General features: G+C 35.4%; 2 protein-coding genes across 3 annotated transcripts in view; one reads left to right on the top strand and one right to left on the bottom strand.

Moving 5' to 3' along the window:
• Positions 1-10,137, bottom strand: part of LOC117330291 (5-aminolevulinate synthase, erythroid-specific, mitochondrial-like) — a 45,381-nt gene extending 35,244 nt beyond the window's left edge. The window contains exon 1 of one of the 2 annotated variants that reach the window (XM_033888469.1): positions 10,051-10,137. The gene's annotated coding sequence lies outside the window, so the exon portion shown is untranslated. Of the gene's footprint in view, positions 1-8,468; positions 8,700-10,050 lie in introns of those variants that run through there. The other variant, XM_033888472.1, reaches the window with a different exon arrangement.
• Positions 10,138-10,538: 401 nt separating this feature from the next.
• Positions 10,539-27,304, top strand: part of LOC117330290 (laminin subunit beta-2-like) — a 64,258-nt gene continuing 47,492 nt past the window's right edge. Inside the window, exons 1-2 of the mRNA XM_033888468.1 lie at positions 10,539-10,609; positions 11,193-11,517. Of these exons, the coding sequence (XP_033744359.1) occupies positions 11,469-11,517 (49 nt within the window). The 5' untranslated portion in view covers positions 10,539-10,609; positions 11,193-11,468. The remainder of the gene's footprint in view (positions 10,610-11,192; positions 11,518-27,304) is intronic.

The following is a 27,304-nucleotide window of genomic DNA, read 5'->3' as shown; positions in this document are numbered from 1 at the left end:
TTCACCCCAGCATGCTACAGGCCAAATATTAGGCCTCTGGGACTCTTGGTTATTGAGAAGAAGTCGTTTAAAGATTTTAGCCTTTTTGACTCCTGTGACCTTGAATGAAAGTCAAGGTCATTCATTTGAACAAACTTGGTAGCCCTTTACCCCAGCATGCTACAGACCAAATATTAGGTCTCTGGGACTGTTGGTTATCGAGAAGAAGTCGTTTAAAGATTTTAGCCTTTTTGGCCCCTGTGACCTTGAATGAAGGTCAAGGCCATTCATTTGAACAAACTAGGTAGCCCTTCATCCCAGCATGCTACAGACCCAATATCAACTCCCTGGGACTGTTGGTTATTGAGAAGAAGTCGTTTGAAGATTTTAGCCTTTTTGACCCCTGTGACCTTGAATGAAGGTCAAGGTCATTCATTTGAACAAACTTGGTAGCCCTTCACCCCAGCATGCTACAGGCCAAATATTAGGTCTCTGGGACTCTTGGTTATTGAGAAGAAGTCGTTTAAAGATTTTAGCCTTTTTGACTCCTGTGACCTTGAATGAAAGTCAAGGTCATTCATTTGAACAAACTTGGTAGCCCTTCACCCCAGCATGCTACAGACCCAATATCAACTCCCTAGGACTCTTGGTTATTGAGAAGAAGTTGTTTAAAGATTTTAGCCTTTTTGACCCCTGTGACCTTGAATGAAGGTCAAGGTCATTCATTTGAACAAACTTGGTAGCCCTTTACCCCAGCATGCTACAGACCCAATATCAACTCCCTGAGACTCTTGGTTATTGAGAAGAAGTCGTTTAAAAGATTTTAGCCTTTTTGACTCCTGTGACCTTGAATGAAAGTCAAGGTCATTCATTTGAACAAACTTGGGAGCCCTTCACCCCAGCATGCTACAGGCCAAATATTAGGTCTCTGGGACTCTTGGTTATTGAGAAGAAGTCGTTTAAAGATTTTAGCCTTTTTGACTCCTGTGACCTTGAATGAAAGTCAAGGTCATTCATTTGAACAAACTTGGGAGCCCTTCACCCCAGCATGCTACAGGCCAAATATTAGGCCTCTGGGACTCTTGGTTATTGAGAAGAAGTCGTTTAAAGATTTTAGCCTTTTTGACTCCTGTGACCTTGAATGACGGTCAAGGTCATTCATTTGAACAAAATTGGTAGCCCTTCACCCCAGCATGCTACAGACCCAATATCAACTCCCTGGGACTCTTGGTTATTGAGAAGAAGTCGTTTAAAGATTTTAGCCTTTTTGACCCCTGTGACCTTGAATGAAAGTCAAGGTCATTCATTTGAACAAACTTGGTAGCCCTTCACCCGAGCATGCTACAGACCCAATATCAACTCCCTGGGACTCTTGGTTATTGAGAAGAAGTCGTTTAAAGATTTTAGCCTTTTTGACTCCTGTGACCTTGAATGAAAGTCAAGGTCATTCATTTGAACAAACTTGGTAGCCCTTCACCCCAGCATGCTACAGACCCAATATCAAGTCCCTGGGACTCTTGGTTATTGAGAAGAAGTCGTTTAAAGATTTTAGCCTTTTTGACTCCTGTGACCTTGAATGAAGGTCAAGGTCATTCATTTGAACAAACTTGGTAGCCCTTCACCCCAGCATGCTACAGACCCAATATCAAGTCCCTGGGTCTTTTGGCTATTTAGAAGAAGTCGTCTAATTTTTTTTTAGCCTTTTTGACTCCTGTGACCTTGAATGAAAGTCAAGGTCATTCATTTGAACAAACTTGGTAGCCCTTTACCCCAGCATGCTACAGACCCAATATCAACTCCCTGGGACTGTTGGTTGTTGAGAAGAAGTCGTTTGAAGATTTTAGCCTTTTTGACTCCTGTGACCTTGAATGAAGGTCAAGGTCATTCATTTGAACAAACTTGGTAGCCCTTCACCCCAGCATGCTACAGGCCCAATATTAGGTCTCTAGGCCTTTTGGTTATTGAGAAGAAGTTGCTTGAATGGAAAGTTGACGCCGGACGGACGGCCGGACGGCCGGACGGCCGGACGGACGACGGACGGACGACGGACGCCGCGCCACGGCATAAGCTCACTTGCCCTTCGGGCAGGTGAGCTAAAAAACCAGTTCCCATGACGACTACGGTCGTGGGACGGGTCATACTCGGAACAGCCTACCCCCTGTGTACTGTAACAACATGTTAGTATACAGTAGTGTCCATTTACAACATGGTAATCTGTTCACAATATATGTCAAAAAAGTACATTTTATTATAGTGTTTTATAAATTTCTCTTTCATAGAGTCAGATCATGATAATCAATATTAATCCTGACCATTTTATAGCGATGTAGATCAGATGGTCTAGAACTCAATGCAGGATGTTTTATTACTGTATCTATTCATGAGCTAAAACCTGATCCTGTTAGACTAATTTGCATAATTTTATGATATGTAATATATACTGGTAATAAAGTAATATAATGATACAAAAAGGAAATTCTCTGTCTATATCTGTATAGATCTATATATTATGTAGACCTACAGATTAAACTTATGCACTCATTGTTCTTATAGATATAACACGATGTTTAGATATATACATGTATAGACTTATAGATATATTACTCATGGTACCAAGGTAATATGATGATAATCATGTCTTACTTTTCCTGTATAGATTTAACTGAATGACTATGATATTGTCTGAAATACCAAATTATTAAGAAAGTGGTGGTGACAATTATATTGTTCAGTAATCATTGTAAGTGTATGGCCTCTTGTTGCGTACATTATTGTGCCCGAGTTGAATAAATAAATCAGAAATCTGAAATTAAGAGGGCCTTATTTTCTCCCATGGCTTAAGTGGCTAGTAAGGAATAATGGCTAAATTATTTATAATTAAAGTTTTCATACTGACTTATGTTAGTGACAGTGATGCCAATTCACCCAATTTTACCGTGTTGACCAATGGTATAGATCTGCAACCAGAGTAAATAACCTGATTGACCAACTGGCATGGGTTTTCAAACAAGGACTCTCAAGATATACAAATCTCCTCAATATTTAGCATTGACTAATTGACCAATTTGGTAAAGTCAGGACATCAAACATTTATTTAAAGTAGCAGACCAGCAGCGTCCACAATTTTAACCCCAAGAGATTGATACCTTCAAATATACCTTAAAAAATTATGATGGTGAGTTAAGTGTATGGAGCTCCAAGACTGACAAAATTAATGAAGTTTACCAACATGGGAAATCTATTTATAGTAATAGTGGCCTCAATTTTGACCCCAGGTTGGTAAAACCTAAACTCAAACAAGAGATGATGGCTGTAAGTGTAAAAACCAGAACTCATACAAGCGATGACGCCTTAAGTGTGTTAAGTTTCTGACCAGGACAATCAAATAATTGATGAAGTCTGTTGAGCATGGACTTCAAAAACCTCTTCATAGTAGAGAGCACTGACCTTAATTTGAACCCAGGTGGATGAAATGTAATTTTGTACCAGAGATGATGGTTGTGAAACTAAGTAAAAGTGTATGAAAATTCATTCTGGATCATTCATGAAGTTGGCAGAACGAGGATGTCGGAAATCTATTTATAGTAACAGCCACCTCATTTTTTCCCGGGTGGTTGAAACGTGAACTTGCAAAAGAGATGATGATTGTGAGCAAATCATTAATAGATTCAGAAGAACGAGGACCTTTTTTTAGTTATATATGTTTGAGCCTATATCCCGCCATACCCTCGCTGACGAGGGTATTATAACCTAGATTCCAGACCTGGGGATCTGCAAACTCTGTTTGGAATGCCTCAAAAGTTATCCATATATAATATGTATACTGTACTAGATATACCAATAGGAACACCTCGTCTGATTTGCTGTGGTCTTAAAGGGTTCCGTACTGATCAGCAAGGTGTTTAGAATGCTAGACATGCGGATGTCATGACTTCAGCACTGTCACAGCAAATATTTCTGTCTTCAGGTGATTAGGCAGTCATCATTTTATATCTATCTATACACGCAAATGTTTCTGTTATTTCTGTTCCTTTCAAAAATGTTGATGAGTCTGTTTGTAAGCAATATCGCTTTAGTTTCTGGGTCTGCTGATATGGTACAGGGATGTAAAAAATATCATCTATAACAAAGTCTGGTCAATTTGCATGCCATCTTCCAATACATGTATATGCAGCTAAGCTTTTCCTCCGGGACAAAAGTGATTTCACTTCTTATTCAAAACAGTCAATTGTTGGACTACCTGTCAAGGCATTGTCATCATCATAGTTAGTGTTTCATTATGAAAGATCCATTGTATATGAATGTTCTAATAAGATTTTTGCAATAATGTTTCCTGTGATTGAGATTAAAGCCAGTCACAAGTGTGACATAACAATAGTGCTACAGTCGTGTATGTGTGTTGTCTCTGTGTCATAACTTTATTATTTTGTATAGTATTTATTTGTTTTCACTTTATATATTCACTGTATTATTTTGTACTGATAAATCATATGGTTTAAGTAATACATTTATTGAATTAAAAACCTGTATCATGGTGTTAATTTAGGTACAGGTATACAGATCAAGAAATCTGACCACAGATAAACTGCAAACTGCCTTAGTTGACCAGGCTATGAATAGACCCCCTATAGGGCTACCGGTAATTGTAAAAAGGAGAAACTAACCAGGTGTGGTGATGACATGCACACCTGAGTTGGATGACTCCTAATCAATTGTATATCCGGGATCCATGGTTGGTACCCATGGCAACAAGTATAAGGGGACAATTAAATCAAGTACATGCCATTGGGTACATGTCTGGCAAGTCTAATCACAAGTACATATTACTGTTGTGTAAGCATTGAAGATTTCTTTAAAAGTCTGATGTCGGGATCAGAGGAAACTCTGGCTGGGGAGGGATAAAGTCTAATAGAGTTATCTGATGTTTTAAACTAAATTTTAAAATATTTTGGGTCTGTGTAATCAAAATTCTTAAGTATCAAAATTTCATTTTTTAGATTTTTGACCAAAATTGTAAAATTCAACTTTCAAAACTGTTTCGAGCTTTTAGATTCTTAGGTTCCGTTCTAAAACCTGAAAATCTAAAAACTCAAAACTGTTTTAGAAAGTTGAAATTTTACAATTTTTGTCAAAATCTAAAAACTCCCAAAATATTTTTGAATTTTTCAAACAAAAATCTAACAATTTTAAGAAAATTTACGAGTCCAAAATGTCAAAGAATTCTGAATTGTTACGTGTTACATGGATCATTTTGAACATTAAAAATTATCGCTACATAGATTTATACAGTCTGAACAATTTTTTTTTCATACATGCCTATGAAACTAAAACTAAAGACATCAATAATTATATACTTAAAATCATACATGTACATGTAGCAGCCTCTCTGTATATTTATGTGATAATTGGTAACATTACGAAAATCTTTAATAATGGACTTGTTTTGTGATTTAACCATCATTTTGATACAAACATATATCAAACTCAATCAAAAAAGATGTATGAAGTTTTTGAATTAAAGGTAAGAGGCTTTTAGTATGAAGGTGCCGTTGTCTAGGGCTAATGCCAGGGGAGGGGGGTCCATACCCCTCAGTTGAGTGTCAATCAGTTAACCTTTGCATCCTAGGAGAAGTGAGGTGCACAAGATTTAAACTACTGAAATTAACTTATAATAATTAGTGCACTGCTGCTTTTTTTTAACTTATTATCACGGAAAACATATCCAGGTTATTCATTGTACTTGAAGGAAGAATCTGCTTTTGAAATTAATTTTCATGCTGTTCGCAACCATTTTAATCATTTACATGCTTCTATATGTTTAACACATCAGTTTGTGTCAGAGGCCTAATAATGGCTGACTCAGGTGTACATGTACTTCATCTTAATATATATTTTGTCAGACAAAATATTTTTTATTTTTATTGAATATTATTAAGTTTCTTTTATATTGTTATTTTAAACTTGAAAGTTTCTTTCACAGTACATGTCATCTATATGATATTACATTGTATGTTATGTCGACAGATCCTGAGACTATATGTACATTTAGGGGATAGTACGTTGTTTTGAGTGGCTATACTGGCGATTAGAACATGAAATTTGGTTTGAACTCGAGACCGATAGGTCGAGAGTTTAAACCAAATTTCATGCTTTATCGCAAGTATAGCCAATCAAAACAACGTACTATCCCCATTCTAACATGTTTACTATCGCATATATTTAGAAACACTGTTTTACATCGCTACACGTACGCTGTTAAGTACTCTATGACCTCCACTAGTGACGTGTCATACTACGGCAGATTGACCAATCAGAAAGAAGCTTTCAAAGTCGGTCAATTAGCCACGCCCATACTGGCGAGAGTTCGATCTGTATGTTGACGAAGCGGTGTATTTGGATTGCTGTAAAAGTCCTGTAACCGAAGATTAAACGACATATTTGGATTTACTCTGCAGTATGCATAACAACATGTGCATTTTGACAAAGTCAGTGTTGATGTGTTTCTACAGGTTCAACCGTTATGTGAAGTTGTGTGCACTTGTTCCATTTCATTTCGGATTTTACTTGGCTACCTAGATGCCTACATACAGACGAAATGGAACGTTTCAATCGTTGCCAATGGCCACCTGGGTCCAATAAGCAACCCATCCACAGCCTTAAAAAGGACATGCATCCTATCACACTTTACCTGTAAGATGATGATCAGTCTAGCTCTATTGTGTCTGACACAATACACCTGGCCAGGTGACCTGTCCTCAATTAACCCCCAGGGTTTTCAATAAAAATATTTGTAAAAGGCTACAAATGAATAGTAACAGGTATACATGTATCTGAGGATTACGATAATATGTTTTTAGACATTTTTTAAAAAGTGAATGAAGTCATTTGAACCGGCCAAAACACCATTCTAACTGGTCAATTTGGCTGGCGACCGGTTCTAAATGAAAACACTGAACCCCCCCACCCTACTTACCCCATATCATAACAAATCTTAGATATTTAAGGTAATTTCGGTAAATATCCAAATTTATTAAATCTACATATGATATATTATGAAACCTTCATCTCAAGATTTTAAACTATGGTTTTAATAATAAATATACCGTATTTGACCTAATAAGGGCGCCTGCCCTAATAAGGGCGCCCCTACCTTTTTTCAAGGAAATAAATCTTTGACTGAGTGTCAAAATGGTGTTCAAAAGTAATAATTCATGTGAAATATTTTGCTACTTTATGTGTTCAATTTTCTTCAGCAAATTAAGTAACTGGAATACATGTTTTCGCCACATTTTGTGTATTCCTACAGGCTACAGATGACATGTCAGTGCAAAGAGCACCCAAAACTAAACACACATACAAATAATAACTTACCATCTTTATTTGAAGATAAAGTAAAGACTTCATTCTTGTTGATAAATAACTTTTGTTCAGAACAGAAAGCTAGTAAAAGACATTGTAAATCAATTATTAGGTCAAAGAAAACGATGTCTAATATGATCTGGGAAATCACCTGTTTCTATAAATAGAACACAAAAGAGTTAATTCCATTTGAACATAAATGGTGGAACACACGTTCTCTGGTCTAAAGATCAGCTGGCATGGTTTACAAGTTTACAGGAGTATTCAAGTGATGTTTAAGCTTAATATATGATAATGAATAGATATCTTCATCTGGAATATTTTTATGACTGAATATTTTACCGTTTCTACAACCTTGGGTATTCTGCTATAAGGTATAGTCTGTTTCATAAAACTTCAGAATAACTAATCTTAATAAGGGCGCCCCCACTGTCAATTACCCGCGCCCTGCGCCCTTATTAGGTCAAATACGGTATTCACAAGTGTCTTTAATGACTGTTATTTAAATCTGTGTGTGGTCTTCTTTGTTTTGTTTTTTTTACAAAATGACGAATTTAGAAAAGAAACCAAATGAAATTTTTTCTGTGCATACCAGTAAATATAGAAATTATATCAAACTATCAGCGGATGTGTTTCTTAGTAAAACAAACAAAACTTATATCATATAAGTCCCGAAACTACACGATTTAAATGAATTACCCTCTATTTTACATTTTTCCAAAATTTTCCTTTTTGTTGATGACGGCATGTTTTGCAAAGCAGCACATTATATTCAAGACTGCAGTGATGAACTCCTATCAAATATTAACATCCAGGAACCATTGAATTGGGATTCCTATGCGACAAAATGTGACATTGGGAAAAAACAAAAAATAGTGAAATTTATATAAATTTCAGTTTTTCGTTGATGAATATTGCCTTTATATTATTTTTCATTTCATTTTGTTATCTAGTGTTGCTGTTTTTCATTTTTCAAAATTGCCTTAATATAGGTCTTTGTATATAAAACATATACAGTCAAACCTGCTCTAACGGCCACCTTGAATAAGCGGTCACCTCTGTTATGTGGCCAGTCTGTGGTCCGCCCGATGGAAAACACTATATATAATGAATCTTAAATAAGCAGTCACCTGTCTAACGGTCCACGGCCACAAAAATCTGCCCCGAGTCGTTGTATTGTCCTGTTTTAAACAGCCATTTCGTCCGGAAGTAGACATCCGCGATGATCACATCACCAGGTATTTTTATCGATTGTCAGGTGAACATGACGAACTATATGTGAAATGTACAAGCAAGCAAACTACAATTGCAGATTTCTTTAAGAAACAATAAATTCATCAAAATATTGATCTTTGTTGGTTTTCATTTCAAAATACACTGTACATGGTATATTGTTATCAATATCAAAATACATGTATGAATATGTGCATTATAATATGATAAATTCAATAAACTGTAAAAGAATTTGGCAACAAGCCGTTTCTGGCCAACCTGGTTTAAGCAGCCACTTATCTTAAGCAGCCAATATCTGTCGGTCCCTTGGGTGACCGCTTAATACAGGGTTGACTGTATACTTAATCATTCAAAACTGACTTCAAAATTGGGAATTTTTCAGTGACAAATTGGGAATTTTCATAAGATTTTTTTAGGGGAATGGGTCCTTTTAATGGACCCTGTTTCTATTGTGGGGAAAAATCCTGGTTATAAACATGAGTCTAATAATGAATTGTCGGAAAACATGTGTTGATGATTCACCCTGTGCATGTAAAAACAAATGGACTAGCTAGTCTCAGAACCTGTAACTTCATCAAGGACATACAGGAGTTGATCACTTAGTATTTTTTTCACAATAAGTGTTCAAAGACAGGATATTTTGATTCTGTTAGGAAATGACAGATGACTGCCACCTGTATTTCCCTGTATACCACTAGGTACTGAAATAACTGAGGCTTTGTAATGCAATAATTACTAAATAAGATGTTGACAACCTGTCAAAATTTGGACACAGGCTGTTGTACATTTTGAAATATCAACCACATTATTTCTGTAGTACTATACTGTTAACATTTCAAATACCTAAACATGACTGCTAGCAAAAAATCTACTCTGGAAAGAAGCAGGTAAAAGTAAACAACATGTAGCTGATTTAATTGTATAATCAGCTGATAATATCACTATCAGATCATGGTAATTATATATGCATAATATAAACACACAAAATGTATTCAACAACATTTTGTAAGAAAAATAGTATAAAGGTAATTTATACGTATAAATTGATATACAGGTGAGGTACAGAATATCAACAGGAAAAATACTGCAGTAGGCCCTACTTCAGTTTCTCAGTGAACTTCAGAAATTACATTTCACTAGAAACGTTAAAACCGTTCATAACAATAGTTATATAATTAGCCTACACTGCATTACTAACACCTGGCTTGAGTAAAAGTAAAGCAAAATATAATATGGTTGATAAGTTTTTTTATTATTATTCCTTTTGGTGATCATGAGTTTATCATATTATTTAGTTTGACCTCTATAGGTTGTATAATATCTGTTGATTGAACTCAGAGTTATCTCCCATTGATCATAGTCGTTACACAATGTGCAACCGGTAAAACTCAAATACATAAAGAGAACTGTATTTTTGATCGGTTTCAAAACACGTCACAAAGTATAATTGTTTAAAAATTAAGACAATAAAATACCAACCATTCTGTTAAATTGGCTTCAGGTACAGGTGTTTTGGTGAGTAGACCGTCTCACGTTTGGATTTCGGTGTCAAACTTAAGCATAATCTCCAACACTCCACAGTAAATTGCTGTTTTACATTATGGAAACCGTTAATTAGGGAGATGCCAATTAACAAACAACATTATTCATCATTTTATTAAAAACCTTATTCTAAAAGCGATTTACTACATGTATTGTGATAAATTATTTTATTCATTTGGTGTAGAGAGTAGTTGCTGTTCTATCAAGTAAACACCCTCCCCAAAACAAATTTGCAAAAAAATGGTTTATAGAAAATATAAAACGTGCCTCTTGTGATGATATCAATATATCTTGTCGCTTAATAGTTTAACAATTTTTACTATAAATACATTAATATATTCATTCCTATTTCTATTAAAATTACTTTGCTTTTTCCAACCTTTGAGATTAGGAATATGGACTTCCGGTTTCTGAGGAGATTACTGTGTGTGTGTGTGTGAAACTTGATCCGCTAGGCCTATGTGAATGAATGATTAGGGTGACTGTGCTCACGAAGGTAAGGAGAAACAAGGATTCTGCTGATTTTTCATCTTTTTTATTTTCGATGAACATATCTAGTACTTTTCGTTATTGTTTACCCCCTTTCTGGTATAAACTGAACTATGTTTTAGGATTTTCTTATTTATTTACATTCTGCGAAACCTTCATAACCTTTTTGTGCATCGCTCGTAAGTCTTATATGTGTGTAGGCCTAAACATGAAAATACTGATAACAATGTAATGTAAGCGTTCACAGCGGGTCTAGCGTTGGGTAACTTGATTTTGTGTTAGCATGATGCCTTCGTAGCTTTGTACTATTCAGTGTAGTTAATATTATTTAAAAACATAGATTTCTGGTTCTTGTACTGTATAATATCGTTCCCATCTCAAGCGGACTGTAACATTCCAGTCAGACGATCTAAGGCCAGTAAGGGTAGATATATTTCTACCCCGGGGTTTTTTAAATGCTATTTATACGTGATGTTTTGGCTCATATTCAAAGATTCAAACCAGAATATATTGGAGATATGTTGTTATGTATATTTATATTAGAAATGAAACAAAAGGAATACTAAATTTGACTTTCTTTAATATTTTAGATCAGCTTTTGCTGGCTGGCTTCAACTGGATAACAACTGGCAGGCCCAGAAGTCTAACGACTATGGACTAATATCTGGAAGGTTTGGATTTGGACTGGAGCATCTAAGTGTAAAAAGCCTGTGGTGTCTACACAGGGATGAGATTAACCCTTTAACCTTTATTGTGAACACTTTACTGCTAAGGAACATACATTCATTAGATTTTTATGGATATATATCAAGAAATTCACTGAAGAAGAACTGCCATATATAGACAAAATATTGTATCCTGTCATCATGGAGCGTAATATATTTGGACTTCTTTTATTAATTTCAATTTTAAATGGTAAGTATAACAGGAGTATGTATACAGAAATAACAATGTTATACATATCTAGATCTAGTTAATCACCAACAACAGTTTGAAATATTTTTGAAATCAATGCAATTCTGCTCTATTCGAAATCCCATCCATATGTATATATATTCTTCAAACCCCTGATGTTCTTGTTCTTTGGTAACCGTCCTGATGATCATGACTTGGAATTATCCCTGCAGCAATTGGTTATTGATGAGAGCTGATAAATATTATAGTTTCTTTTCTTTCTGAATTGAATGATTTTAGTTTAGAGTCGGTTTAATTTGACCACCCAGATCATAAGAACAGGAACAAGTGTTGCCTGGATGGTTTTAATTTGATGTATATAACTCCAGATGATCTGTCAGTAACCTGAGACAGATTAAGAGACCAGTTTAGACCTGATTGCTTGATTAAATTCAGATAAAACTGGTGGCTGGTTTTGAGGTACATTGTACATGTGTTACTGCCCTGAATCGGTAGCTGTTGATGGCAGCAATATCGTATTTGAAGGGTAACTTATTTCTATAGCTAATGCCACAAGTAACATTAACCCAAATTTTATCACCAACTCTTTAAAATTATATCCAAACTTCTTTATTTTTTCATGTTCCAATTATTTTGAAATTAAATGGGAATATTAATTCAGACACAATGATAAACAAATATTTATAAAAACTGCATTAAAATGGATATCGAAAGAAATCAGACTGGCAAGAATACATAATATGACAATACAGTAGGTATCTCTTTATTGTATTGTCAACAAGATACAAAACACTTAAGTGACACATCTTTATTTAGTTACAGATTTATAATTGAGTACAGGTTGGTATTGTTGGTGGGATTTTTTATGCTAACCTGATGGGTTCTTAATGTAGATGAATCCCATAGGGAAAAGTTTGAGTGCAGGGCTTAATTGTCTGTCCCAAACATCACTTGGTTTTGGTTCACTTAAAAGTGTAATCATAATTGTATGACAAATTAGTAGTATGTCTAAATGATGTTAGTTAAACAATTTATGTAATCAATCAATTAGAGAGACCAATTGGAAGAAAATTGTGAAAAATTCGGTATCAGGAATGAGTTCCAAATTATGAGTTTCAGCCCAGAAACATCAAACAAAAATATGCTGTACTTGCATATTTACAATGCACATATAGTTGAAGTGAAGAGGAATGGTTTTGTCAGCTGGACAAACAACAAAGTGAGGATTAAGGTTGCTGTGTGTGTAATGGGAACTTAATCACTGGTTATAATCTAAAGGAGGATTGGAGATCTGACACTTCCATCTGATAGCTGGATCACCATTAGCTAGTCAGCCTGATTGTCAGACAGCATTCTATCTGAGACTGGCTTTACATACACATGTACATATGCTAGTGTGTAGGAATAGGATCAGACCAAGCCAAGATAAATATGTGTTTCACAGAGTTCCAGAAACTCCGGGATCCACTTATAACAAATTATTAATGTTCTCTTACAAGAAAAAGTACTTTTTTCCAGCCACAGAGATCCAAGCAGACGTAACAAACATAAATTGTGTCTGAATCTAGGGCTGCAGGGCACTGGACAAGTTGTGGTTATTACATAATTCTATGCCTTTATCCCCTGTTATAGACAATAATTATTCCTGTATATGAGACACAGAAAAATCTCATGTGCTACTAGTGCTACATTTTTCAGTCTCAATGTCTAATCTGTCTTATGCCTTTTAACAACTTTTGGTGCACAGTGATTACATTTAAAATGATGTCATATAACCTTCTAACCCCTGTTATTATAACCTATAAGGGGAAGTAATTCTGTCAAAGTTGGATTTTAGTTTATAAATGTTTTTATGTAATATTGACACAATTATAAAATGTAAGACATTATAGAAGACAGTCTTTGTCATTCTCCCTTCTAGATCTGGGCCACGTTACTGCACTGGTACCCATATGGGTAATACATGTATAGAAGTCAAAAATTATTAGGAATTATATGAAATAGTAAAATGGGTTATGTTATGACTGCTATTTTTATTTTATTATTTTTTTATTAAAGATACATTCTATGTACCATAACTATATACTAAGTATTTCCTGATAATAATAATATTGTTTTTCAGTCACCAACATATGGCAATACAATTAATATATTATTCTGGTACTATTTACTGATCAACATGTACAACATCATGCAGACACCAATGAAGTACCACATTTGTAATTGAAATTTTTGACTGGATAAATATATATATATATATATATATATCTGACAAAATTAAACCTAACTATTATTTATAGTTTATCCTTCATAATTATGTTTAGATAAAATTTGTTGACTTGGCCTGATATGATTTTTCTTTCTGTTTTTCTATAATAATCTGTATGCTTCACATTGTTGACTGCCAGCAGGTTACACCTACCCAGCTATACAAGCACCATCCACATTCCCATTGTCAAGTTTTATGTCGCCTACTAAATCAAAGTTTTGAGAGTCTCATATTCTTGTGTATATGTGATCCTCTGTGGTATGTAGGGTATATCATGTGCCAACAAAAATAGGGAATCCTTTCCTTAACCATTTACCTTATTGTCATTCTTTTATAGTGGGACACACAGGTCAGGTTACCGGGCAAATTACATTGGTTACTGAAATGTTAAACTGCCACAGTCATCATTTTTAATTTCAAAATATAATCATTGAAATCACTTATATACATACAGGTACTAGAGTCATACCAGAGGTTTGCAGTAAGAGTTTCACTGATATCTGAGATAAATCTTTTACACAAGAAGTCATACTACATAGACTTAAAATATTTCACCAACATCACCATCATTATAATGTTTATAAATAGATTGCAAACTCTATGTTATATTGATTCCATATGACATGCTTTTTGTTCTTTGAAAGGTCCTAATCATTTAACAACTTAGTGTTGCAAACCATCACTGGAACATGTACAACTGATGGTAACACCACAGTTAAAATTATATGTATAAGTACTTCATAATAACAATATGACAGAGGCAAGGGGAACAGAATCAAGAAAACTATATAAAATGAAATGTTAGTGTGTTCAATGTACATTTTTTCGTGGTTTGGTGCTTTCAAATTATTCTGTGGGTACAAACTTTTGTGGTTATAATTAGCAACAATATATAATATAACAATAATATATACTGATACAACAATATTTGTTGTATTTATATTCATTGTTCTATATAGTGGCCACGGAAACAACTAACGTTTGTACACTACGAATATTGCATGTTATACATGTACAGTGCAAATAAACTCAATCATTCAAAGACGAGGGCAATACGTGTGTACAAGAGTAGCATTACAACATGCAACTTAGTAAATTACAGCTGTCAATATTACATTCCTTTCTTTAAATTAAATTTTATTTGCTAATAAGGGTAGATATTTTTATCCTGAATTTTAGAAATATTTTTATATTGGATTGAGTAATGTTGAAAGTCTATGTTCATCGCTCAAAATTTAGATTCTTTGGTGAGGGATGTTTGACTGGACCAGACAGAGTTCTGGCATATACCCATTCTTGTCATGGAGGATGAAATCAGAGTGCACTTTACTTGTAGAACTTGCCACTTCCTTGGTTTATTGGGTACAGCACTAGATAGGTGGATTGCCCTGGTCTGTGGTTTGGATAACTTGATCCTCTGTGGTTTTGGAGTCACTGGGTCAGTGCCTGGCGGTGGCGGTGGTATATGTTTATGGTAGATACAGTAGCGATACCTTGTTATTTGTGGTTGAGTTGAGATGAAGAGCTTCCATTCACAAAATCTGATGTATGAGAGACTGATTCATTGTCAAAGGATAAACATTTTTATTTTGGTTGATTTCAGAAGGTTATTTTGTAAGAAAACACCTTATGTTCAAGAGCACACATGGGGGGATTCAATTAGGGGTATAAATCTGAGTCCTTCCCACATAAAAGGTAAGGTTATAGACCATGGTCCATTGACTGTTCACTTTGAACAGCTCTTTCATTGAGGGTTATTGGTGAGCATGGGAAGTACATGTGGGCTGTTAACACATCCTGGCATTGTAATGGGAGGGACCTTTCTGTCTTTATGTAAATCACTCACAAACTTCCCTGTTACAACTCTAGTAATGGGTATTCATTGTGTGTTTGAATTGGCAGCTCAACAAAAAATGAAACACTTTCAAAATTGGTTTCTTTAGGGGTAAATATGTTAACATGTGAGTTAGTATGCTCGTATGTAACTAGTACATATATTTTGATGGCAACTCGAAGGCTAATGCTGACTGAATTCAACAGAATTAACTTTGATAAAAAATATTGCATATATAATATGCATGTACATTATGTTCAGTTTTTGTTTGGACATTATAATTAGTAGATCTAAAAAGGTAGCATATCTATCTCTATGTACAGGTATACAAAGTGTTAATTTCCGTGTGTAGCATGTCAAATTAAATGAAGTACATTTTCATAATTTCATCATAACCCAAGTTTGGGATTGAAGTAATTGGTAAAATATACTGAAAAGGCAACAAGGTGACAAAAAACAATAGAAAGTTGGACTCCAGTGAAGAGTCTAAAAGACAATTTTACCCAGATTTGAGATCTGTGATAATAAAATTCAGTCTCTGGGGTTCAGTAATGATGAGGACCCAGCATGACTCCTGACAGTTCCCATGCCCTCTGTGCAGCCTCCATCTGGGAGCTGACCTATCCCAGCTGCTGGTCTGACCTGGACATTGTTTGCTTTGACAAGGAGTAGAACATATAGTGAGGCTACAGGCAGCCTCATCATCACTTCACATATTCTGCCTCTGTAACAAGGCCAAGCCAAGATAAATATTATTTTTCTCTTTGACCTTTTGTACTCTTCCTATCATATCCATGTACATTATTAATATATATTGATTTTTGATAATTTCAATGACATTTATATGATCATATATAGACAAGTAGTAATTTTTAATTGTCAAAGTTTATTTCAATGACATTTATATGATCATATATAGACAAGTAGTAATTTTTAATTGTCAAAGTTTAAAGAGTGGAATTTAGAAGTTAAACAATCCACAATGCTTCCATTCACTACAGATTAATTTGAAAATATCTTTTGTCTTGTTCACCAGTTAATTTGACAATTTTCATACCGTCTATATGTATGTAATGGAATCAGAGACTGACTATTAAGACAAATTACATGTAGTCACTCTAATATATTCTGTTTACATGTATATACATGTACCTAGAAGTCTTACAAATGGTGTATGCACAGACTCCATTATAACACTGCATTCCTATACAGATTTCATATCACTGATATAGTTCCTCTGGGATATATCTGGCTTTAAATGACGGACAAAGATACTTCGAAAAAAAAACTTTTTTCATTCATGATCAGTGCACAATATTGGCATGTATACGTAGATCTCCTGCAAAACTGCTTTACATTCATCTTTGCCAACCTTTCGTTGACTGTCAAACAATTTGGACAAGAACCAATTGATAAAGTTTTGAATCAAATTGTGACGAAATAGCCCAGTATTTTTTGGCACTGTCTGATGACTCTTAAGTGATAAATGATAGCATAATCTCCATATGTACACACAGGCAATGTATCAAACTTTAAAACATCACAAAGATGGTGCTAAGGATTGATAGTGCTGCTGACATCGTTTAATGTACACGTTGTTGCCACTTAATGTTAATTAACTGGTGAGTGTTTTGTCATCATATATAGACTAATGTCAGGCAGGTCTTACATCTTGCAGTGTCGCATTTATGATTTTAAGTTGACCATAGAATACACTTGGCATGTGTAAATTCTATGTAAAGGTATTTGGAATTATTCCCAATAGGTCATGTCTGACGACAATTGTCTTACCAGTCTGGTCTCATTTCATATTCTCTAGGTCTGATGAATAATCAGTAGATTTAATTAAATTCTCTGATTCCTTTATTTAAACATTGACTTTTCTTCCAATGTAGCATATTAAAACTGAAGACTACAAGCTTTAAGGCCTTGAATACACTGACAATAATTGCCCTAATATTAAATATCACAGTTTTTACAACAGACTTGCATTCCAATGTTATATCAGTATCATATAAATCGTCTTTAAGGAGCAGAACTGGTTATATAATTAGGATGGGTCAGGGTTGACATATAATAAAGTTAATATCATTTAGGGGACAAAAGCTGTTCATCCTAGGCCTTATACTATGGAATTATTCATAATTAGAATTCATCAAGAGAATAGAATTGACTGTCATATTTGTTTTTTAGAGGGTCAAGGTCTTAAAAATTCAGAGGAATGGAGGTCAAGGTCATGAAGAATCAGAGGAATAAATGACATTTTGACTTTGCACATGATTACTGTCTTCATCATATATCTGCTTGAGACAGTTTACAACTTTCTCACTTGAGCAAACAGCTTATAAATTCAGCATACAATTATTGTACCTGTGAGAAAAAGACCAGGTACACAGTGTGTGTACTCTGTAGCATATGGGGTCTTCTTAAAATGATAGAGGACACATTCATCCTTTGTATGATATATATATATATATTACCTGTGACATTCAAAATGGGGCAAAAACCTTGGGCATGCTTACCATATGAATGGTCTGGCATACAGGTATGTCTACTGTAGGTAGGTCATGCTGATAATATTGTAGACATTCCTTATACCATGCATGTGCTATTCAGAGTAAAAATTAAAAGTCTACAATCCTGAACTAGTTTTGTGTAGCTTATCTTGGATAATGCCTGTCTTGTCATAAATATATAACACCTGTGATATTCCATTTTTATTCTTAACCATCTAAATACAACCCTCCTTAACCCCATTTAGGTATTTAAACATAGAGATTAGTGGAAGCAAAGTTTTTTAAATTTATTCTCATTGGCTTCGTATGACGAGTTTTAATGTTGATCCTCTGTACATCTGCCCATATACAAAATAAGGGATTGTATTTGAGATCACAGTCAGACCATTAGATGGCGTGATCAGGTGATCAGGTGAGCCAGATATTCTGGGGCAGACATAGCCTTATATATACTGATGGCCACATGTATTATTAAGTTGTGACAACCTCATATGTAGGTGTGTTTCAGTCACTTAATTAATCTTCAGCCATGTTTTTATGGCTACAAAAAAGTTAAAATTAGATACTGCATATCTCTGCTTCGTAATTTTAATTTTAATTTTATGTACTCTGTATACATGAGAAAACAAATATTAATTTCACACTAAAGTATCTGTACATCCTGTTTAAAATTTTGTAAAAATCTAGATTTAACACTATGTACACATGTTACCATCTCAGAGATATAAAAAGTAAATTTAGACTGTATGCATATGCATTATGGTTGTTGTTGCTTTGAGTTGATCGACAAACTATGTTGATGCACATGGCTTAGGCCTTTTGTAAATACTGAACATAAACTAATAGTTATACCCCATTCAAAGCCGCAGGCTGGTGATAGAACCTGAAACAAAACATAAAAAACACCTGCCATTACACTCGACTGTACTTGTGATGGATCATCTATAGATCTAGAGCCTTCGATATGACAGAATTATGACTTCTCTAACAAAACTAAGGTATTGACAACAGACACGCCACACAAGTTATAGATTTTTCTAGACGATTGATGTAACAATTATGATCTTGAAATGTCATTTAAGTTGATATGTTGTGTAGTAGATTTGTTCGTTCAATTAGTCAGTGACTTTGATAAAAGATCAATCTACTTTGGTGTATCATAGAATGAAGTCTTTATTTAAATCATCTGAGCTATGAACAGTGGCACATATCTTGACTTTATGTATACAATATACACAAAGTGCTGTTTTGATGAAATTTTTAGGGAAGATTTGGTGTAAAAGGTTCATTATTAACAACATTTAAGAACCTAAGGAAATCTGTAAGCTGATTAAAAAATTACATAGCTGTTATCTATAAATTTCCTGGACTTTTCATTTAACATAGGAATCCATTCTGTGTGAATGTTATTTTCTTGTTTATGAATGACTGTATGCCTGCAGATTAAATACTATATTAGTTATCAATTTCCTGGAATTTTGTTTAACATAGGATTTCATTCTGTGTGAATGTTATTTACATATGAATGGCTGCCTTGTAATTTTTGCCTTCAGCAACTTAAGTGTAGCCTCTAGAGTGTATGATGACCTAGGTTCTGACCAGTAGTTGGTGCACATGTGTACCAGCCTCCTGGTGTGGGGAGGAGGGGGAGGGGGCTGGCTCTCTGTACCTACATCCTGTTTCATGCCTAATCTCCTTCAAATCATAGTGCCACCCTTGGGGTCACAGAGTTACCATAGTTTTCTGGAAGTGACTGACCTTTACTACATGTGGCTATAGCTATATATATATATAGGGAGACTGGCAGGTCAGCCAGGGTGGTCATTTATATCACTTCAGACATATACTGTACTGCCTGATGTCTTCACTGTAGTGTTGTATTCCATTCATACCCAAGTCTACACAAAACCATTCGTTTGTCCTGCATTATACAATGCACAACAAACCATTCATAAAATCTGAAGTACCTGTAATTATAGATTTGTAGTGATTCTTGTATTTGTAAATAATGGTGCTAGGCCTCCTTGATAAGTGACTCAATAAATATTGGAGTGTAAATCTGACTGAAAGCGTGTAGTTTTATATAGGTATCTGTAACCTTTTTGTGATTTACACTGGAGTCAAACCTACCAACACCCGACTAATTCAGGTCATGTCTCTAGTCTCAAGTCACTTATCTACTTGAAACCTTAGAATAAATTAAACGTTAAGATTGGGTAGATATTTTTATTATATGGGTATCAGCTGTCATAGGGGTTTTATACTTGGCCCTATGTATGGAGTTATTGGACACTGAATTCCAACACATTATTGAGATTGTAATGTCTTAGGCAAAGGTTATATTGGGAAAATATATTACATTTTTATGTAGCATTTCAATGTCATCAAAGTAAAAAATATATTGATGTGCAAACCCAACCATAATTCTATCTCAAAATCTATAAAACATGGGCTATAATATTATATATATGAACACAGTATAGATTTGAAATGGAGACCGAAGTACCATGAGAATAAGATAAAAGGTATTCTGATAGGCAAGGTTTATCTTCTTCATCGATCCAAGACAACTGCTTTGCAAATCTAGGTTAAATTCCATGTCATATCCTCAAAATAAGAACCGGGGTAGTAACAACTGAAACACCAGGCATATCTCATCGAACATTGAACACATCTAACTCTGTATCATTATTTAATAATTAAGTACAGTCAAACCTCGATGATTCGAACCTCGTTATATTGAAATGGAAACCTGTGTTGTATTTCAAATTAGTGTTGTCATGCACCTTGTGAAATGACAGTAGTTCACAAATGACTAGGTAATCATGGTTTGATCTTTAAATTAGTGGTGTGGAATTAATATTGTAGAATCTGTAGATTTTGGATATAATTATGTGTTAGTTGTACCTGTGTGGTCAAGTGAAAAATGTTGACTTGATAATATATAAATCATCAACAGAGAAAGAACCTTTATATTCCTGTGTGACGAACATGTCATTATCATCTAAGTCTGGTGTGATCTGCTGTCAGAAAACTATAGCCAAGTATAGTAGTAGGAGGTGTCAAGTTGTAGATAAATGTGGAGATTTTACTTGTTGATTAACACACAAAAGGTGGCATAAGGTGTGCAGTTTCAGCTATTTTAGTGTCTACCAAATCCTGTGCATGAACTGTAAAATTTTATTGACAGCTGTGTCCTTATCTGATCCATTGTTAATTTATGTATCTTAAAAAATAGGTTGCCATGTGCTAGTTTTGTGAATAAGGGGATAATTGAATAATGATATAGAGCCTAGGTTTGTAGATCTTGCATACTATAGATTAAAAGGTTAGAGGGAATCCAGGGATCCTCGAAGAGATAGGGCAGTGAACTCATGGTGGCCCAGTCACACAGCATGGCTGGTTTACATGTACATAAGCTTAATTATAACTTAACATGCAGATATTAGTGTACAAAGGTCAGCTATAAGGTGCAGATATTCTGGATGGGGTATTTATAGTAGATGTTCAGCTGACTACAGACTTGTGCCTTCTAATACCCATGCCAAAGGTATCATATATGTTACTTTTGGTTTGGTTTGTTTTTGTTTAACGTCCTATTAACAGCCAAATAAATGTTACTACATCAAATATTGATAATGTCTAATGGATCTTCAAAACACCTGGAAATCTACCAATCAAAGTGACAGAAGTTGAAAGTTAACCAGTTGTTGATTCAAGGTCAATGAAAACTTATGGGTATTTTAGGATTTGACAAGAAGGAACAAATGCTGTACAATATTTTGGATATTTTTTGTTTTGATTGTCAATGTCTAAGCTAACATAGACTGCTGACAACGTAGCTTATATAAGATATATACAGGGAACTCATGATCAATCTAGTATTACTAATTTGTAGGAGCAGTTTACTACTACCTACTTGACCTTTTGCAATATTTGAAGTGAAGATACATGTCTAAAAGCTTTTCTTAATCAATCAGCTTGTCATTATTAATGATTTCAAGAAACATCAATAACATTTTTAACCAATACAAATTGCTTTTTTTCATTTTAGTGATTCCTTATATTTTTAATTAAAGTGTTGATGAGAAGTTGTTTAACAACATCGCATAATTTCTAAGAGCTGATACGTAAACCCGGCCCAAGTTATATCAATGTTCCTTATAAATATTGTAATATAGATGGAACTGGTTTGTAATTGATCATTGATGTTCATGTGTTATCTCATAGAGAAAGATCTCATGGAGAAAGGTGAAGAATTTTTGTTGTGTTTGATTTTGAATAAATGCAAATAGTAGAAGTTACATTGGATAGATGTAATGAAGACATGACTTTTCCTGTAGACATTTATAACTGATAGAACCCACTTGATCTTTTAAAGTCAGTTAGATTCATCAATATTTTCGAAACAATGTTCACAAATTGCTTGTTATAGTGTGGCTGTAACCTGTTGCCAGCCCAGAAATTTTTGTAAAGAATTACCCTAAATATCTCCCCCCTAGAATGAAACTTCAGAGACTATAATTACCCTAAACATCTCCCCCTAGAATGCATTCTTAGAGACTATAATTACCCTAAACATCTCCCCCTAGAATGCAACCTTAGAGACTATAATTACCCTAAATATCTCCCCCTAGAATGCATTCTTAGAGACTATAATTACCCTAAACATCTCCCCCTAGAATGCATTCTTAGAGACTATAATTACCCTAAATATCTCCCCCTAGAATGCATTCTTAGAGACTATAATTACCCTAAACATCTCCCCCTAGAATGCATTCTTAGAGACTATAATTACCCTAAATATCTCCCCCTAGAATGAAACCTTAGAGACTATAATTACCCTAAATATCTCCCCCTAGAATGCAACCTTAGAAACTATAATTACCCTAAACATCTCCCCCTAGAATGAAACTTTAGAGACTATAATTACCCTAAACATCTCCCCCTAGAATGCAACCTTAGAGACTATAATTACCCTAAACATCTCCCCCTAGAATGAAACTTTAGAGACTATAATTACCCTAAACATCTCCCCCTAGAATGAAACTTTAGAGACTATAATTACCCTAAACATCTCCCCCTAGAATGCAACCTTAGAGACTATAATTACCCTAAACATCTCCCCCTAGAATGAAACTTTAGAGACTATAATTACCCTAAACATCTCCCCCTAGAATGAAACTTTAGAGACTATAATTACCCTAAACATCTCCCCCTAGAATGCAACCTTAGAAACTATAATTACCCTAAATATCTCCCCCCTAGAATGCAACCTTAGAGACTATAATTACCCTAAACATCTCCCCCTAGAATGCAACCTTAGAAACTATAATTACCCTAAACATCTCCCCCTAGAATGAAACTTTAGAGACTATAATTACCCTAAACATCTCCCCCTAGAATGCAATCTTAGAGACTATAATTGTAAGCCTAAATCTTATAACTCTGATACCAATATTCTAGAGACAGCTGCAGGTGCCAATCCTGGGGATTTGTTACCAAGGGTGATTTGTTAATAAACATGGTAAAGGTGGTTCTTGTTACTAAGGGGAACTTGTGTTAAACAATGGATCTATGATACTGTTAATGACTAATGATGGGACAGCTGGTTCTGATACTGAGGAGGTCTGGGTACACATGGTCTAACCAGTTCACATCAATCATGACACTTGTTGCTAAACTCAATTTAATGTTAATACTTCATGCTTCCTGTTGGAGGGGCCAGCTACTGGGGAGTTATTTATATATCTCTAAATCACTGTATTAGAGGGGCCAGCTAATGGGGAGTTACATATCTCTAAGACACTTTATTAGAGGGGCCAGATACTGGGGAGTTACATATCTCTAAGACACTTTATTAGAGGGGCCAGCTACTGAGGAGTTATATATCTCTAAGACACTTTATTAGAGGGGCCAGATACTGGAGAGTTATATATCTCTAAGACACTTTATTAGAGGGGCCAGATACTGGGGAGTTACATATCTCTAAGACACTTTATAAGAGGGGCCAGCTACTGTGGAGTTACATATCTCTAAGACACTTTATTAGAGGGGCCAGCTACTGGGGAGTTATATATCTCTAAATCACTGTATTAGAGGGGCCAGATACTGGAGAGTTATATATCTCTAAGACACTTTATTACAGGGGCCAGCTACTGGGGAATTACATATATATCTAAGAAACTTTATTAGAGGGGCCAGCTACTGGGGAATTAGATATCTCTAAATCACGGTATTAGAGGGGCCAGCTACTGGGGAGTTACATATCTCAAAGACACTGTATTAGAGGGGCCAGCTACTGGGGAGTTACATATCTCAAAGACACTGTATTAGAGGGGCCAGATACTGGGGAGTTATTATCTCTAAGACACTTTATTAGAGGGGCCAGATACTGGGGAGTTACATATCTCTAAATCACTTTATTAGAGGGGCCAGATACTGGGGAGTTACGTATCTCTAAATCACTTTATTAGAGGGGCCAGATACTGGGGAGTTATATATCTCTAAGACACTTTATTAGAGGGGCCAGATACTGGGGAGTTATATATCTCTAAGACACTTTATTAGAGGAGCCATCTACTGGGGAGTTACATATCTCTAAGACACTTTATTAGAGGGGCCAGATACTGGGGAGTTATATATCTCTAAGACAATTTATTAGAGGGGCCAGATACTGGGGAGTTATATATCTCTAAGACAATTTATTAGAGGGGCCAGATACTGGAGAGTTATATATCTCTAAGACACTTTATTAGAGGGGCCAGATACTGGGGAGTTACATATCTCTAAGACACTTTATTAGAGGAGCCATCTACTGGGGAGTTACGTATCTCTAAATCACTTTATTAGAGGGGCTAGATACTGGGGAGTTACATATCTCTAAGACACTTTATTAGAGGGGCCAGATACTGGGGAGTTATATATCTCTAAGACACTTTATTAGAGGGGCCAGATACTGGGGAGTTACATATCTCTAAGACACTTTATTAGAGGGGCCAGCTACTGGGGAGCTATATATCTCTAAGACAATTTATTACAGGGGCCAGATACTGGGGAGTTACATATCTCTAAGATACTTTATTAGAGGGGCCAGATACTGGGGAGTTACATATATCTCTGACACTTTATTAGAGGGGCCAGATACTGGAGAGTTATATATCTCTCTAAGACACTTTATTAGAGGGGCCAGATACTGGAGAGTTATATATCTCTCTAAGACACTTTATTAGAGGGGCCAGATACTGGGGAGTTACATATCTCTAAGACACTTTATTAGAGGGGCCAGATACTGGGGAGTTACATATCTCTAAGACACTTTATTAGAGGGGCCAGATACTGGAGAGTTATATATCTCTAAGACACTTTATTAGAGGGGCCAGCTACTGGGGAGTTATATATCTCTAAGACAATTTATTACAGGGGCCAGATACTGGGGAGTTACATATCTCTAAGATACTTTATTAGAGGGGCCAGATACTGGGGAGTTACATATCTCTAAGACAATTTATTAGAGGGGCCAGATACTGGAGAGTTACATATCTCTAAGACACTTTATTAGAGGGGCCAGATACTGGAGAGTTATATATCTCTAAGACACTTTATTAGAGGGGCCAGATACTGGAGAGTTATATATCTCTAAGACACTTTATTAGAGGGGCCAGCTACTGGGGAGTTACATATCTCTAAGATACTTTATTAGAGGGGCCAGATACTGGAGAGTTATATATCTCTGACACTTTATTAGAGGGGCCAGCTACTGGGGAGTTATATATCTCTAAGACACTTTATTAGAGGGGCCAGCTACTGGGGAGTTACATATCTCTATGACACTTTATTAGAGGGGCCAGATACTGGAGAGTTATATATCTCTAAGACACTTTATTAGAGGGGCCAGATACTGGGGAGTTACATATATCTCTGACACTTTATTAGAGGGGCCAGCTACTGGGGAGTTACATATCTCTAAGATACTTTATTAGAGGGGCCAGATACTGGGGAGTTACATATATCTCTAAGACACTTTATTAGAGGGGCCAGATACTGGAGAGTTATATATCTCTAAGACAATTTATTACAGGGGCCAGATACTGGGGAGTTACATATCTCTAAGATACTTTATTAGAGGGGCCAGATACTGGGGAGTTACATATCTCTAAGACAATTTATTAGAGGGGCCAGATACTGGAGAGTTATATATCTCTAAGACACTTTATTAGAGGGGCCAGATACTGGAGAGTTATATATCTCTAAGACACTTTATTAGAGGGGCCAGATACTGGGGAGTTACATATCTCTAAGACACTTTATTAGAGGAGCCATCTACTGGGGAGTTACGTATCTCTAAATCACTTTATTAGAGGGGCCAGATACTGGGGAGTTATATATCTCTAAGACACTTTATTAGAGGGGCCAGATACTGGGGAGTTACATATCTCTAAGACACTTTATTAGAGGGGCCAGATACTGGGGAGTTACATATCTCTAAGACACTTTATTAGAGGGGCTAGATACTGGGGAGTTACATATCTCTAAGACACTTTATTAGAGGGGCCAGATACTGGGGAGTTATATATCTCTAAGACACTTTATTAGAGGGGCCAGATACTGGGGAGTTACATATCTCTAAGACACTTTATTAGAGGGGCCAGCTACTGGGGAGCTATATATCTCTAAGACAATTTATTACAGGGGCCAGATACTGGGGAGTTACATATCTCTAAGATACTTTATTAGAGGGGCCAGATACTGGGGAGTTACATATATCTCTGACACTTTATTAGAGGGGCCAGATACTGGAGAGTTATATATCTCTCTAAGACACTTTATTAGAGGGGCCAGATACTGGAGAGTTATATATCTCTCTAAGACACTTTATTAGAGGGGCCAGATACTGGGGAGTTACATATCTCTAAGACACTTTATTAGAGGGGCCAGATACTGGGGAGTTACATATCTCTAAGACACTTTATTAGAGGGGCCAGATACTGGAGAGTTATATATCTCTAAGACACTTTATTAGAGGGGCCAGCTACTGGGGAGTTATATATCTCTAAGACAATTTATTACAGGGGCCAGATACTGGGGAGTTACATATCTCTAAGATACTTTATTAGAGGGGCCAGATACTGGGGAGTTACATATCTCTAAGACAATTTATTAGAGGGG

This window comes from Pecten maximus, chromosome 7 (genome assembly GCF_902652985.1).
Source record: "Pecten maximus chromosome 7, xPecMax1.1, whole genome shotgun sequence".
In the NCBI taxonomy this organism is placed as follows: Eukaryota; Metazoa; Mollusca; class Bivalvia; order Pectinida; family Pectinidae; genus Pecten; species Pecten maximus.
Note: the sequence above shows the minus strand (reverse complement) of the source record. Positions and strands in the feature narration are given on the sequence as shown.